The 16,368-nt window shown below is 41.9% G+C and overlaps 1 protein-coding gene across 2 annotated transcripts in view; it reads left to right on the forward strand.

Annotated features, from left to right (window-relative positions):
• The window catches only part of GRID2 (glutamate ionotropic receptor delta type subunit 2), a 745,311-nt gene that overhangs the window by 674,007 nt on the left and 54,936 nt on the right, over positions 1–16,368 (forward strand). For both annotated transcript variants that reach the window (XM_075149577.1, XM_075149578.1), the window contains one exon: positions 920–1,086. In XM_075149577.1, coding sequence (XP_075005678.1) covers positions 920–1,086 — 167 coding nt within the window. The remainder of the gene's footprint in view (positions 1–919; positions 1,087–16,368) is intronic.

Consider the following 16,368-nt stretch of genomic DNA (forward strand, 5'->3'; position numbering starts at 1 on the left):
CAGAAAACTGGTAGAAGATCTGGTAGAGCAGCTAAAGATTATTTTTTTTTTCAGAAAAACATGATTTGACTGGAAAGTAGAAATTCACTGAAATAAGGAAGGATTTGTTTAGACTGAATTTCTGTTTTTAAAAGCTTGCTTCTGAATAAATGCTGGAATGTTTTATACATCCCATATATTTAAATGGAAAAAAAAATCTGGATTTGTTTCAAATGTGAATGAATAGTAAAATGTTACTTTAAAAGCTTTTCAATATAATGAGTTGTTTTGGATTTATCTTAGTCAAACTCTTAAAATGGCTTACATGATCTTGCTGTACGAAAGTCTTTGAAGATATGTGAAAACCGTTCATGCCAAGAAAAATAATCCCCAAAAATCTAGTTGGTGTGATTTAGCCCACAATCATGCACAGAGTCCAAAAGACAAACGGGTGTTCATGACATCTACGGCAACCTGAAGCATGACTGAAATGTGGGCCATCTTGAACAGTGGTCTTCCATCTGGATAGCCATGCCTACCCTCCCACGCTTCTCCCAATATGAATACCTACCTTCCCTCTAAATGGCTGATTTTACGGCTGAAAGAGAAACTTAGTGGGGGACTTGGGGTGGAACTGATGGAGGGAGCCTGATGTTTGCTTTGTTCCCGGAAGAGGGACAGTAGAGGTTTCCTGCACGGCGCTGTTTCACTGGTGGCACGTTGTTTTCAGATCACGTTTCTTCCATTTCTGCTGAGGTGCTCAGTCAAAGCACCGCATGGCACCAGTCCCAGTGCACTTTTTGTGCTGACAGCTGTTGGACACCCAAACTTCACTTTCCTTAAAGAGCAGACTGTGCTGAAACTGCCACATTTTTAGGTGCACTGACCTCCTTTTGGACTTGACAGTCCGTAGTCTGAGCTTTTCCTCTGTTTACCGCAGGTGAAATATGGGAACTATGCCTTTGTATGGGACGCAGCAGTACTGGAGTACGTGGCCATCAACGACGCAGACTGCTCTTTTTACACGGTCGGGAACACTGTTGCGGACAGAGGATATGGGATTGCACTGCAGCACGGCAGCCCCTACCGAGACGTTTTCTCACAAAGGTAAGGGTTTGGAGAAGGAGGAGCATGTCCTAAGGGAAGGTCTCTCTCAGCTCTGGACCCTTCTTTTAATTTAGTTTTCTGCGAAGGGAAAACATCTTGTGCTTGCAATCCACTTCATTTCTTACGTAGGCATTCATTTCCTTGGCGATGTAGGATTACTCACTTTTCTGGAAACTGCATTAAAATACTTCGTGTTGCTCTTATTTGAATTGTTCTTGTTTCTTTTAGAAAACATTAGTGAGATAGGCTGAACTTCATTAGCAGGAAAATAAGGAAAGAGTTGATTCATTTGTTATAGAGGGACAGCATAACTCAATCCTTCCTGTTACAGAAGCCTTTTCTTAAAGCGAAAAAAGTAAACTTGAACACTGATGGGAAAACTGAAGGGGATGAACAAGAACATATGATGTTTCAGTGAAAAGACCCCTATTTGTACCCAAAAGCTTAGATGCTTATCCCAATACTAATCGATCTCTTGGGCTACAAAAGTGAGATCTCCAGAGATGCTTCTGGTACTGTGTTTCTACTAGGATCAGAAATACTAAATTATTTGTATGTATTGTGCCTTTGCAGTATTTGTGCTTCACTCTAGTATTGATTCCTAAATCAGGATGTGTGTGAAATGTAAAAAACAACCAAACGTCTAAAAAGTGTAATATCTGTTGTCTGGCTTTTAGGAGAAGATGTGGGCTAATCTCATGATCCTTTTTCATTCTGAACCTATTCTCTCAACCCGGTTTCTAATGATTGCATTTTGCAAAATTTTATAGTTGCTGTGATGGAATTTCTTTTGTGTGGTTGCCATAATGAACGTGAACCATTATGTCATACGAATATGCTTCATTCAGGCTATTGACTTTGCCTTCAGTCCATAGAATGAGGTAGAGGGAAAAAGTAGTCAATAAGTAACACTATGCAGATTCAGAGGAATCACTGTCTGCTCACACATACTTCATGAACAGAGAAGGCTTGAATTCTTTGAATCTGTTCTATGTTGGGAATGATTTGGCTGAATTTTGTGCTGACATAGCAATAACATAATACAAATGTTCACAGGATCAACAAAAAATTTAATTTCAATGAAACATGTATATGCTTTATATATTACAATTAGAATTATAGGCAATTATTTACTGAATACTTTAATACTTTAATATTCCAGCCATGACCAGGCTGGCTCTGCTAAAAATCTCTGGCTCTGTAATGTTCAGGGTCTCCATGCAAAACAAAGGAGTAAAATTTCTTCCTGTAATCTTCCTAAGAAATGCTTCCAGCTGTTAAAGATCTCAGGTGCTATTCAAGGTGTTAAGTCATCCTCCTCAGAGCATTACCCATGTAAGCTTGAGTACAAAAATTTGAAGACATAGGGGAGTTTCATAGGCTGTCTCTTTACTACTAAATATAGTGAACCTGTAAATACAGTGGCATGGCATGGCTCATGCCTGCACAGATGAGCATTCTTCATCCCCACCACCACTGCACTCCCAGTCAAGGTGGATGTATCCAAACCGCCCCTTAGGGACCGCTTCTGACATCATTTATATACTTGTTATAGTTCTCGGTACATGGGGAAAATGGTCATGGCTCGTTCTGGTAAGCAATTATCTTCTTCGTTGCAGTATTCAGTACCTGAAGAGGCTAGGTTACATCTTCTTCTGATACACTGCCTTTATCGACTTCTGGATCATTGGTCTGTGCAGGCCTGACATTTCCAAGTACAATTTTATTTTGTAATGAAATTTCAGCGTGTCAGTGTATTATTATATCTTGAAGCTGTAGGAAAGCAGAAAGAAGCATAAAAATTTGCACATATATAGCTCTTTTTATCCGAGGATCTTTGAAGAAATATTTAAATATTAGCATCCCTCAGTGGAAAATAAATGCCTTTTCCATTTAATGCTTAGGGAATCCATAGCATAAGGAGACTTAAATGAATTTCCAAGGTCAGATGTTTTTCCCTGGTGGAATCAGGGATCACAGACACTCAGATTTCCTCATTTTCCATTTCCTGCTATAGTTATCAGAGTTCAGGTGGATGAAGAAGGGGATTATTTGTGAGATATTGGGCCACAGGAGGGTGTGGATGGTTATGCAAAACTTAGCACTGATGAGAGAGTAACTCATTACATTATCAAGAGTAATGGTTGAACAGAGAAATTGGTATTTGCTTGGAGTGATGCTACCTACTGGAGAATTTAGAGAGCCTGAAATACATATTCTGAAAATGTGTGTGCTGCCCCTTAAATTTTTATTTCTGTATTATGAAATCATTTTATATCGCACTTGTAATTATGTCCATAAATATAAATTTACAGTTTGAAGCTGTGAAACACCGTATAAGAAACAAACACATGAAAGAGAAAGCATGCTTACAAGATAGCTTACAAGGTTTTGTTCTAAAAACCCTTCAGTACTGTTCCTTATGATTACTTCCATGTGGTTTTCACAAATCATCCTTACTTTTCTTCCTAATGAAAAGGCTGAACAACCTTCAGCTGCTGCAGCCTGCATGCTAAATAGAGAGGGAAATAGATTTCACTGTATAGGATTAGCAAATGTTCACATGAATATTTCACATTCTTTAATGCAGTAGGGAACTGGTTTGAAATATATTGGCATTTCTTGATCTTTCCCAAAATAAATATATTTATGTGAAAATAGAGGGCTTCTCTTTTATGAAATTTCTTATAAACTCATAAGCTGCACAGTGTTAAAACCCTAGGGTGCAGCTGTAAAAGGTCTGGCAAGCTTACAGGAGATTTTGGTCTCAGTGCAGGAAGCACGGGCACGAGTTTAAGGCTTTTCATTACCTTTTCTGAACATTCAGGCGATTCCCAGAGAAACAGGAAAAGAGATAGAGAGGTGTAAACACCCATGCCTTCCCTCCAATGCTATGGGGCATGAGCTGCAGTCAAGACAACACTGTGGTAAAGTTTAGTCATTTGGGATTTCCAAAAACACTCTTATGTTTGGGATGTCTACTACGTTGTCCTTCAGGGGATTAACACATGCAAAATATTGTGGCCTTTGGGGACTGCAATGATATTCACCTGCTCTGTGAAGTATTCCAGTCTTTACAGGAGTTTACTCATCAGTTAGGCTACTTAAGAAAGGCATTAAACCTGTGATCAGTTTGAAACGCTGAGGTGCCACCAAAACACATCCAGGGCCTTGCAAAAATTAAATTCCCTGATGTCATTTCCTCCTGTAACTGACCATGATGGCATGCCCCTTTATACCACCGGCAGTTTGTGAGGTGCTAAAAAGAAGCCTGAAACAACTGATAACATTGTGAGAACCAAAGCTGCGGCGATGGTCCTAATGGCCATGTACCTGCGTTTGGGATGTGGGACCATAGCTGATGACCACCTGGTTATCTGGTACCCACCACACTGAAGAAGCACACAGTGAAGCTGCAGTGCCCTGAGCACGGTGCAGAGCCGGTGCTGACAGCCGCCCTGCTCCCAGCCTCAGACTGCTGCTACCAGCTAGTGTCCGTGTATTTGCATGGGATGAGGTCCTACCAGTATGGAATGAGCCTCCAGTTACCAAGGAACCAGAAGTTAAAATGTTTATATTAGGCTACAGCTAAATTAACACAAAAGGTTCAGTATGTACTTGATTTTAAATTGATGCAATTAAGCAAGTATTATACAGGAATGTGCTGCCTTTGAGGTACGCTTGCTTGCATTGGTTCATATTGTGTTTATAATTTTACAGATTTAGGGTGATGCCTATACCCTTTAGAGGGAAGAGTGAATGCTCCCACATATTTGAACTGATGCAATTTAAAATCAGAATTATTCCTACAAATGCAAGTTTGGGTATAGTGAAATATTAGTGAAGAGTGAGGCAAAATGCACGTCACTTAGGAACTCCATGCGCATTTGCTGGGCTTTTAAAAAATTCATTCCAGCCGCATCGCAGAAAATGAAACCCTGTCCAGGATTATTCTTTCCAGACTCAAGGAAATCTAATGTTTGGGGGATGAGCAAAATGTTTTTGATGAGAAAAGTTATACCGTTCAAAGTGCAATATCAATATGCCTTCAAAAAAGCATTTTGTGCAAGTACGGTTTAGTGAAGGAGAAAGGTAACCAACTGAAAGCACTGTAAAGAAACTGCTCTTTCAGACCTTTCTTTCTGGCATGCAGAAAATCTCTTCTAAGCCAAACCAAAGATATGAGCAGCAGTGACTGGTCTGACTGCAGAATGAGATTGGCTTTTTGCTGTATTGGGATGGCAAAGTGGCCAGTGGGGGTCCCACGTAGTGCCTGTGACCACTCTGTGCCTAGCGCGCTCTCTGAAAACAGGTCCTTCAAGCCCATCCTGCAAATAGGTGTGGGGCTGTAGCACGAATAATATAGAAAATAATTTGGGTAACATTTGAATGATGGAACTGTCGTAGCATCCTGACGACTTTATTCACGTGTTGCAGATCTTAACAAACATGTCTGGCCATGCCATTAGGCAGCCAGTGGATGTACTCAGGTAGATTGCTGTCCCCTTTTCTTTGCCACTAAGACTTAACCTTCTGAGCACCAGCAGCCTCCAGACAGCATGTCGGTTTTCTCTCTATATATTTTTGTCTTTCACGGTAATGACAGGGGCTTTAATAATAGGAACTGCCAAGTTTTGTAGGAGAGTTTGAAGAGGATGTGTCATTTGGTTCATGAGGAACTGTGTGCTGACACTAAATTTGACACCTGTTAAGAAGTCTTTTCAGCCCTAAACTTTAGAACTTCCATTGCACCCCTGGGAGGTATAAATATAATTGCAAACTCTTTTCAGAGTGTTTCATAGGATGTCTGTTCTTCCTACAGTGCAGCAGCAATGGCTCAGGTGCTGCGCTGGTGGCTGGCTTTTGGTGGGGTCAAGGAGGGGGTGGCAGCAAAGCGCTCACGTCCCCGCTCACGTCCCCCTTTCCTATGCTGGCTGACTCTCTTCTTCTGCAGCGTGTTGGAGGCAGAGGGAGAGGAAACACTAGTTTCGTACTCATCAGAGGCCAGCGGCTGGCTTTTCACTTAACTAGAAGCTGTCAATACCCAGTACCAGTGAAAAATCAAGCCGTAGTTGTTTTGCATTCCTCATATCCCAAGAGCATCCATGTGTGTTCTGCCCCAAAGACTTCACTTTTAAATAAAAGGAAACAGTGACAACAGAAGAAAAGGCAAGATTGCCCTCAGAGCCCACAGTGTGCGACTCTTGCTTGTTGTTCATCTACTGGGTTTCCCCAAACGGCACTCACCCCGGGCGAGCACAAGCTTACGGACATTTAAAATTGTCTGTGTACCAAAAGAAAAAGCAGCAGTTGCATACCTCCTGGTGGTTATCTGTGAGGGATGGGGTATGCAATGGCATAATGTATGGAAGGTACAACTACCATATAGCTTCTGTAGAAACCTCAGATTTAATTTGGCATAAATCACAAAAAGGCGCAAAGAATTTGTGTTGCAGCTAGAGAAGCCAGCCATTCTTTCTGTCCTGGGGGGAAAAAGAAGTGGAGACTTATAATGATTTCCCCATGGCAAGCTTAAAGACACTTCACTAGCAGCAAGCGTTGCACTTTCAGGCATCCAAAACTTTGGAGACAAAGAGGAGGGCCATCGTTTCGGTAGTGTTTCGGAGTCCCCCTTAGCAAATCATTACGGATATGCTTTAAATAAATGGTATGAATTTTCTCTTGTCCTTTTTTTATCTCATCAGCAAAACCCTGAGTTTTGGAAAGTTCCTGCCCTGAGTCATAAATATGTGTTCTTCCTGTCTCCTCACTATTAATTCTCTCTCCTTAGATTTTCATTCTGTGTGTTGGAGGTCACAGATGTCCAAAGACTTCAGCACAGGGAAAATTACTTCCTCCTAACTACCTTGATTTCTGTTTCTGAGTCCTTGGGACTATGTACCCCTTTCTTTGAGGAGATCCTCCCCTCCTCTTTTTTTTTTTTTTTTTTTATGAAAACCCAAAAGAGTGTCCCTTACTCTCTGATTTATTTTTTACCAGCTATGGGGAAAATAAGAGTTTTGGATTACATCCTAACCCTGCAGAGGACTGACCATAATGATCTAATTGTATTTTTCTTTACAGTGATCATCTGCAGGACGGTGGATGTCTTAGTAAGACCTCAGCTTTGCTTTGCCTCTTTGTTTAGAATTGAAATACTATTCTGAGCTGTATATATAACATCCTGAAAAATACAGCAAAGAAACTAGTAAACACAGACACACACACACACCCCTGAAGAACTTTTTTCTTATTATTCCAGAAAATTAGAAAACTCTGTAGATTGAGAGAATTATTGGACTTGAAGCAAACTCTTGAATTTAAATAGAAAACTTTAATTCTTAGAGCCTGCCCTTAGATCAAGTCACAAGTTCATATAGCTGAAATTACATTAGTGAGAGGAAAAAAAAATTAATTTCAGATTTCTGAGCAATCTGACATGGGAATCCAGGCTTAATTGATTCAGATATAGTCACTGTTAATAAAAGCCTTAACTTCAGAGTAGCACATAATAACATTCTTGACCGTCCAAAATAACACAGTCTATCCTTATTTTTTGCTGTCTACATTAGACTCATAAAGGTGAAACTGGGAATTGCATCAGGCCCTAGGTCTCAAAACAGGTCCACTTTCCTTTTTCCTGACCCAAGTCCTCCAGGATAAACTGCAATTGGCCTTCATGCCAAGAAACTCACCTTGTGGAAGTGCCGCTCAGATAGCCAGCCGCCTGCCCCGGCGGAGCAGCAGGGTGGTCACATTCTGCACACCTCACTCCCAGGCCGCCGAACCCAGGCTGAAGACCTGTAACCTCAAATGGATTATAAAAAAACATGTAGCTTCATTCTGATTTAAAAATATGGCATCTATTACTTCATATAAAGCCCTAGCAGAAAGCTTTTGTCCCACCACTATTCTCTCTTCTTTCTTCTACCAAGCCCATGACCATCTGATCGAGCTTACAGTTTTCTGTAATCCTGTATGAGCACAGTGCTAATAGCTTTCCCCAAGGACCAGATGATCTGATGTTGTCCCTTTGCATCCTACTCCACTAACTGCCTAATGCAGAGCTGCAGGTTTTGAAGATTCCTGCACTGTCATCAGAAGTGTTTCCTGGCTTTATCATCCATTTGCATCTCACTTGCTGGTGGGGGCTGCTGGCTGTAGGACTGCAGAGAAGCTGTGGCTCCCACACATTGTGTTGCGAGAGCAGGAAAAAAGGTTTTATTGATTCCTGATGGTGTGCATTTAGTGCTTGCAGGTCTCACTGTAGAGTCATGATTAGAAGTTGAGAAGAACCTACAGAAACACAGACTTTAGCAACTTTTTAATATGCTGTAATATTAACTGATGGGGTGGGTTAAAAGATTCTGCAGCAGGTCTGAAGTTTATAACATGCGCTTAATGGAAAATTAATTAACGAAAACATATAAAGGCAGCGAGCAGATTAGTGGGCTTTTTAAATATACCATAATATTAATTGATGGGGTAAGTTAAAGGATCCTGAAGTAGCAGCACTGAGATGAAGCTTGAGAAAGAAAATCATAAGGGAAAGGCATTCGATCTTCTTGCCTTCGTACAGCATAGAGTTATGAGAATCAGAGAGCTGCCTGCCGTGCTTCATCACGGGAAGGCACCTCTGCATCCAAACAATGCTGTGGTGAAGGAGTTGCTGCGGTTTGGAAAAGAGATGCCATGAAAAAGACAGCTTCATGCCTTCTCTTTTTCCTAATCAGTGCTCACTTTCAGAAAGGGAACTGCATTTAAAGTTTCAGAAAGGCAAGCCAGGTAAGCTGTTTATGCCTACTAATTCCACATCATTACCCACGAACAACCCCAAAGAAAACAGTCTAATTGTAATGTGTTAAATTGCCAATAGATATCGCTTTGCAAGCTATTTCTTACTACTTTCTATCCACTTCTCTAGCCTTAGGCACCTCAGACTTGGCGTGTAAAATGACCAGATATTACCCAGTGACACGTGTGCAGAACAGCCAGTGGAAGCAGTGTTGCTCATCCAACTATATGGAAGCAACGTTTCTTGTAAGCTGAGTTGTTCGTGTGTTTTAAAGTTTTATAGAGTGAGTAAGTGCGTGGTTGCAGAATTTGAAACTGCTTGGTTATAAATCTGATGACAGTAAAGCTAAAAGAAGTCTTGGCAAATGGCTTCCCTCCAAGAACTTGCCTTTTTATGAATTCCTAAAGAAGAGATTAGGTTTACAGTCAATGCACTTTCCTGTAGTGATTTCTGGCTACCTTCTCTTATGTCTGTGTGCGTCAGTCTCAAGAGGAGCAGGTTTAACTACTCACTCCGACTCAGCTGGGCAGCAGCATTGCCTTTAAAGTGGAAAGTGAGTGCAAAGCTTTCCCTGCAAATAGGAAGGATCCAGCCATGCTGCTGTCCTGACGACAGAACCGTAATAACCACAAATAAGAGTTTAGCTCGCCTACCCCATACCAGCACTACCTGCCAAAGGTTCCTGCCTCTTGACCTAAGCTGCTCAAAACACTGGTCAACCCATTTCAGTTAAAATGAGCAAAAGTAGCAAAACAGGCAAGAATAATAGATCTTTCCTAACCCATTTTGTTGGCTTAAAAGTTAGTTAACCTTTAGCTGGACCACAAAGCTCGTCTTCAACTGGTCCTGTTTTCCAGATAAAAATTAAAGGCTTTTGCCTGAAAATAAAGCTTGTTTTCAAAGCTAAATACACTGTGGTAAATAGTGAACTTGATGGTATGACAACTGGGGGGATTTATCCATACCTGAGCTAAGAATTTTGCTTCCGTCCATAGAACTGCTGCATCAGGGGCTGCCTCAGCCTGCAGAGATTTCCCCTGCCATAAAATACCTGTCTGCTATTTGTCACCCATCCTTGAATCGTTGGTAGGCGAAGGAAGGTGCTAGCCTTGCTTGATTACTCCAGTCAAGTTCGGAGGTAGGGGAAAGATAAAAAGAGTGCATGGAAAGTCTCCAGAACATAAAGCCAAGGAAGAGTGGTAGCAGGGTTTGTAGCAGAGGTATCTTCCCTCACTAAAACAAGATGCGAGGAAGAAGAAAGCTGGTTGCAGGGACAGAGGGAGTGAGAGGAGAGGCACCGAGGAGAGGGAGGAGCTGGATGCTTGTGAATGATTATGGGGGCTGAATAAATGGAGCCTTCCTTATTGCTCAGCTCCATGCAGATTAGCGAAGTGAGAAATCTAAGGAAACTATCCAGAGAAGCTTTCTGCTGTGTCTCAGAGCAAGCCCATGAGTTAGGTTGCTCCCCAGAGCAATCAGATGGAAACTGGGAGGAGGAGTCGGACAGTGTCCCCGGGAGGGTCACCAGTATGTCCGAGCGCAGTGGTTAGAGAGGATTGGATTCGTTGAAAGGTGAAGATGGGGCGAGGAAGCCTTTACTCTCTGAATGTATGGGACCTGAGTAGCCTTAAGGAAAAAATGCTCTGGGGATGAGGTATCACGAGGTCTTAAGGACCTCTGTCAAATCCCAAAGAAGAGTTGGCGGTGGCAAGGAAACCAAGGCAGTAAGCTGCAGAGAGGCTTGCGTCAAGATTTTTGTCTGGCGTGGTGTAAACAGTAAGTGGCTTTAGAAAACTTCTGTGCTGTGTGCTTCAGTTACCACATAGCCTGGCTGGGCCGCATCGCGTACCAGAGCCCCTGAAGGTCTGAGTCACGGGAAGCGGGCACGTAGGCACCTGGAGAGTGCATCCAGCTGCCCTGCTGCGGCTTGTCCTGGCACGAGCACGACAAGGAGCACGAGGTTGCAGCACATCAAAACCCAGGCACAGGCAGCAGGAGTGCTTAGCTAGGCTGTGCCAGTCGGATCCGAATTTCCCTTGAAATATTTCACAGACCTAGTCCCTAACATCGGCCTGGTTCAGAACAGGCTCCCAAAAAAGCTCACCTTGGCTCTGTAGTTTTTTGAGGGGTCAAAACAGATAGAAGCATTTGCTAACATGAATCAGTTGGATATGTTCCAGACTCTTGTTTGCACAATGTGTTTTATTTGCTGCTTTAGTGCCAGTCGGGCTAGGTTAGCCCAAAATAAAGCAGGGCCCTGATCCCAACCGTCATGGCTCTGATAACTTTTGTAAAAAACAAGTGGCTTTCCAGACCCGGGTTTTGTACTTAAACATGGCTTCATTCTGCTTTATGACTAAGTGCAAGCAGAAAAAAAGGATGATAAGGCCGAGAAAAAACTGTGCTTGCCACTTTATTCATAAAACACTTTTGCAAAGTGCATTTAGTAATTTGCCATTGTAACCACCTGCATGCAGAGCTTTCAGTGCAGAGCTCTGACGCTGTCTTTGGTTCATACTTTGACTGCTCAGCTAAAACTTCCATTTGTATGCATTTATTCTGCTTCACACATTATGTTATCAGTCACTTTCAATATTTCAAAGTCACAGCAGTCTTTTTCTGACATACATTTGTCAGAATGAACTGCCTTGATTGGTGTTATTGCAGACTGCAGTTCCTGACTAAGGGAAAAGTCTTATATAGAATCAGAATATTGAAATTGCTCAATAAAACAATAGATAAAACAGAATAAAAATAGACTAAATGAACAGAAATAGATGCTTTAAATGACCAGCCAAAAAAAATTTAAAAAGAAGGAGGAGAGGACGGCAAGGCAGGATTTATAATCTCACACAACAAAATTAATCAGGAAAAATCTAATTTTTTAAGTTCATATGCAAGGTATTGAAAATTGCTCTTTGTTGTTGCCTGGCAGTGAGTCAGTAAAGTATGTTTTACTTGGACTTTCTCTTAATCAAATACTTTATCATATTGCTGTAATGATCACTCTCAATAGAAGGATTTTGATAATAGTCCATTATAGTTACAGCACAGTATAACGAGGGGCTTTGGCCTAGCTGGAGAGGGTGCCTACACTCCTGAAGAAGTAGTAGTGGTAGAAATTTATCATGGCAGATGAGCACATCTCTCTCTATCACATGTGCTTAATACCATGCAGGGGCTTTGCTAGTTCACTCTAAAAGCCCTTACAGTTTAGGACTGAACCCAGGGGGAAGCACACTTTTTGGAAAGGTAATGATCCTTTTATGCTTATTGTAATTTTTAAAAAATTTTTTTTCCTTCTATTTGCCACCGTTGTCTTCGGCTGAAAGAACAGTATTACAATAGGTGAATTTCCAAAGCAGTAAAGAAAAGCTGCTTCTTAATTACCTTGCTTTGTAGATAACTACATATTACAGCTGCTCCCACTAAAGCAGAAAGGTTTCAACTAGTAACAGGCATGAAAGGGCAAAATAACTTTACTGGATGCAGTTTCATAGGTGGGATGCCTAAACATCACCAAAGAGATCATCAGTATCTCCAAAGATAGCAGATTCCTACACAAAGCCCATAAGACAGATAAGCTGTTGTTTTGGATTTGTTTTTTTTTTTTTTATTAAAAATTCAAATTTTTTAATTAACAAAACCAAACAAACTCCATTACAGTAATATTTGGAGAGAAAAGTAGCAGGGTAGTAAGCCCAGATTTGCAGCATTGAGAGCAGGGATTAGAAGTTCCTGACTCAGGACTGCAGTTTTTCGGCTTTGCTTGGGGTATTCCTAGAGCAGCATGCGAGAGTAAGCATGCAGAACTGAGCCTTGAGTTAGCTGAGAAGTATGCACGCTATTTTTAATATTGTTTGATTGTATTAATTTCCTTGGATTTGAAGGGACTTTAGTTAATTAGCAGTGGAACTTCAGATCATGGAATTATGCCAGATTTTTACTGGTTTAGCTGATGGGAGAATTTAATCCTATAAATATGTCTTTGGCACAATTTAGATGTAAGGCTCAAGTTTAACAGCCCCATGAAACAGGGGATTTATGTTCATTTCTTTTTATGCCTGTGAAGTACTATGCAAAGCTACAGAAATGTATCAGCTCTGACAGTCACACTTGTGCAGCGATCAGGGCTTTCAAAAAGCCATCGGGGTTCACCCACAACATCAAATTCCCCTCCGTTCTTCCACCATTTTATATAAATCTGGAGAAAAGTGTAAAATCTATGGAAGAAAAGCAATTGAAAATGAAGCATGGTTAAAACCCAGAGGAAGTGAAGGTTTGTTGATGTTCTTCATGTCCCTCTTAAATTGGAAACACCTACAACCCTCATTTTTATTTTTTTTAAGAGCAGCAATCTTGCTTCCCCTTAAATATATAAGGCCTCTTGAAGATAAGGGGTTTTAGATAGAACCACTGACAGGTGTTTAACCCAAGAACAAATATATCCATGGCTGTATAGGTAAGTAGGTTGCTGTGCTGGCAGCAATGTTTATATTTTATTCTCACCCCCAAAATGAAGTGTTTGTGTGCGTAGCTGGACCGGCAGCAGCGAGCGGAGGAATAACGCGTAGCAATACCCTCTCCTTCTGCTGTGCAAGCGAAGGGGCTGTCACTCCAACTTGCAGTGGGAAACTAAGCTCGCCGGGGGTGAACGACATATCCAAACTAACTCCGCAAATCACTCGGCCAGCTAGCAAAGTCGTTGCTTCTCCCACCACCCCTTCTCTGCCCATTTTCCCAGCTGTTTTCGTCTTCATTCCTAGTGCAGGCCACATGGCTTAACTGTTTACTTGCTCTGAGGCCTTTTTTTGTAGAAGAAATCCGGAGTGGTTTTGTCATTGGGTTTTTTTTAAGGCTAAAGTTAGGAGAAGCATCCTCTTTGCTTCCACCGAGAGCTGCAATAGCTGAGATTAAGCGAGGCTGCGGGCTGCGGAGGCAGCACAGCCACGGGCTGTGCGTGAGCACAGCATCCTTCCTCTCGCTCCTGCCAGCTTTATTTCGAATTACCTTGTGCCTTGGCACCACCGGCTGTTTCCTTTTTTCTGCCCAAAGTGCTTTCCTACTGCTGCTTCAGCTAACACGGACCCTTTCAGCTGCGTCAGTGCTGTGTAGAAACCTGTTGTCCCTTGCGCTGCCAAAAGGGATAGTGGTCTGCAGCGGGGCCCCGCGGGGCAAAGCCCCGGGTAGGTGCAAGGGAGCAGCCCCTGGCGTGGCTGGGCAAGGTCTGGATCTGGGAGGTGCAGAGAGGGCTGTAAGCACTTGCCCCGTTGGGATCGTGGTCTCAAAGCCACCTCAAAATCAAAAGTGGTGTTTGGGATTGGTACTGCTGTTCATTGTGAAGGAGAGAGGATTTTTATTTCCTTTTTTCCCAGTTTCTAGGAAGTGCGAGTGGTTTGTCTGTTCATTGGGCTGAACTGTCGTCATCTTTTTGCTTGTGTTTGAAATAAAGCCTGGGTAAGCAACTGTCACCAGGAGACTTCTGTCCCAGGCTAGCAGGATTGGGAGCAGACCATGCTGTGCTCCTTTCAGCCTATTGCAATTCAAGATGTTTCCCACAGTGCTGCATTTCAGATTCAATTCTGAAGATTCGCTTGCTCACAGAGAAACTTTCTCATCCCCCACAGGCACTTGCATACACACTAGTATCTTTTTCCAAATTGAGGAAAAAATAGAGATGCCCAGCCCTTCATCTTGGCTAGGCAATGATAAACTCCTTGCTAAAATTTTTAAATGTTACAGCCCTTTAGATCACTAACATACATCTAGCTGATCCTTTACAGCTGGAATTATTGCAGGGCTGAATCGTAATAGTAATGGTGCAGGTTATCTCTGTGTAAATAGTGCAGTATCTTCATTTGGCAGGAGAAATGCTGCAGGTCTGCATTGATATACTGATCTGGATAAACAGGATAATTTATTCCTATCTGGAGTCACCTTCTTAAAATTCTTTTTGTGATGCTCGCAGGTAAAAGTGATGACTTACTGTTCATGGATATGGCAATGTACCTGCTGTGCTGCCTACAAACCAAGGTCTTTTTCCCTGTAGGCCTGATGCTGGACTTCGTGAGCCTCTTGCTATACTGCCAGTGCTAATGTAAACATTGCATCTGGGCGAGAAAGTTCCGTATTTCTGTCTGCTGTTCTTTTCAGCAGTCTGCATTGCTTTCATTTGGGGCATTAGCGATACTTGCCTTGAGTCATAGTGCTTTGACAGCAGGGTTGCAGGAAGCTTTCTTGGCAACATTTGCTTTTCTACAGAATTGTTTCCTGGCTGGAGGTTTATTGCGCACTCTGAACTTGAGCTTTCTTTCAAAGAAATTTCAGCTAAGTTTTTGGACTTGTTTTTAATGAAATGGAGTAATTTGTGGTTGAAGGAGGAAATAGTATGATATTCAGGGATTATTTTTTAACTCAAAATAGGGAACAAATTACGAAATTATGAGGCGATTGTTCAAGGCCTTGTCAATTAGAACTGCTGCTCTTAGCACACCATTTCTCCTGTGTTACCCTGTCTGCTCCGTGATAACACTGTAGTTAGCTAAATTAGCTAGTATTAGTTAGATACTTAAATGTCATTAGAAATTCTTAAACTGAAATCTTTGTTAAAGTTGAAAGTAGAAGCCCACTATTTGATAGAAAGAAATAGGAAAGAGTGCTTATAACAATTCCAGAATCAGTCATCATAAAATGAGGAAAGTCTGAATTAAGGTTCCACATCAAAGAAACCTGAAGGTAAGGGATGCAATTAATTCAGTCAGCCAGCTCCACATCAGCACTATAATGATGCCATGCAGTTAGCCTATGCTTATAATTAACGCATTTCCTTAGTTATTAGAACTTGAGTAGATAAAAACAAGTGTGCTTATTTCTTTTCAATTTTGTAAGAACATGTTAGATTTTTGTCTTCAGATGATTACTTTGTGGCAGGGATGGGAAGGCCAGTAAGCTGAAAGTTTAGGAAGTTGAAAATGCATGGGAGGAGGATGCCTAATCCTGATTTGTGTTCTGAAAATCTTCCTCCAGCTTTTCCTACATCAGTGTGAGATCCTTTGTGGACCAGGGTGCTGGACTAGGTGTTGTAGTGGCCTTTCCAGCCCTACTGTCTGCAAATCCGCTCACTATTTTAAACCACTCTTCCCCTGCCATCAGCCTGCTGCCTTTCTCCTCCAAGCTTATAGTTTGCTCCTTTGCAGCATCTCTCCATCCTATTCAGGGCAGTTAGGTCACCCTCAGCAGCGTATGTGAATGCTCCAGCCTGGGACGTGGATAGCCCAGGGACACCCGGGGGATCCTGCAGATTGCTGGCTGTCCATACCATGAACCCACAACCAACTTCCCATGATCTGCTCTACTTCATTACACTGCTTATTGAATTTTGCTAGTGGTATTGTCTTTCGTACTCTTGGGACCAGCATCAGTTGTCATGGCAATTACTGTCAGATGGTTGCAATTTGTATGCTTGGAGGAGGGTAGGAAAGCTGATG

This window comes from Calonectris borealis, chromosome 4 (genome assembly GCF_964195595.1).
Source record: "Calonectris borealis chromosome 4, bCalBor7.hap1.2, whole genome shotgun sequence".
NCBI classification, from domain to species: domain Eukaryota; kingdom Metazoa; phylum Chordata; class Aves; order Procellariiformes; family Procellariidae; genus Calonectris; species Calonectris borealis.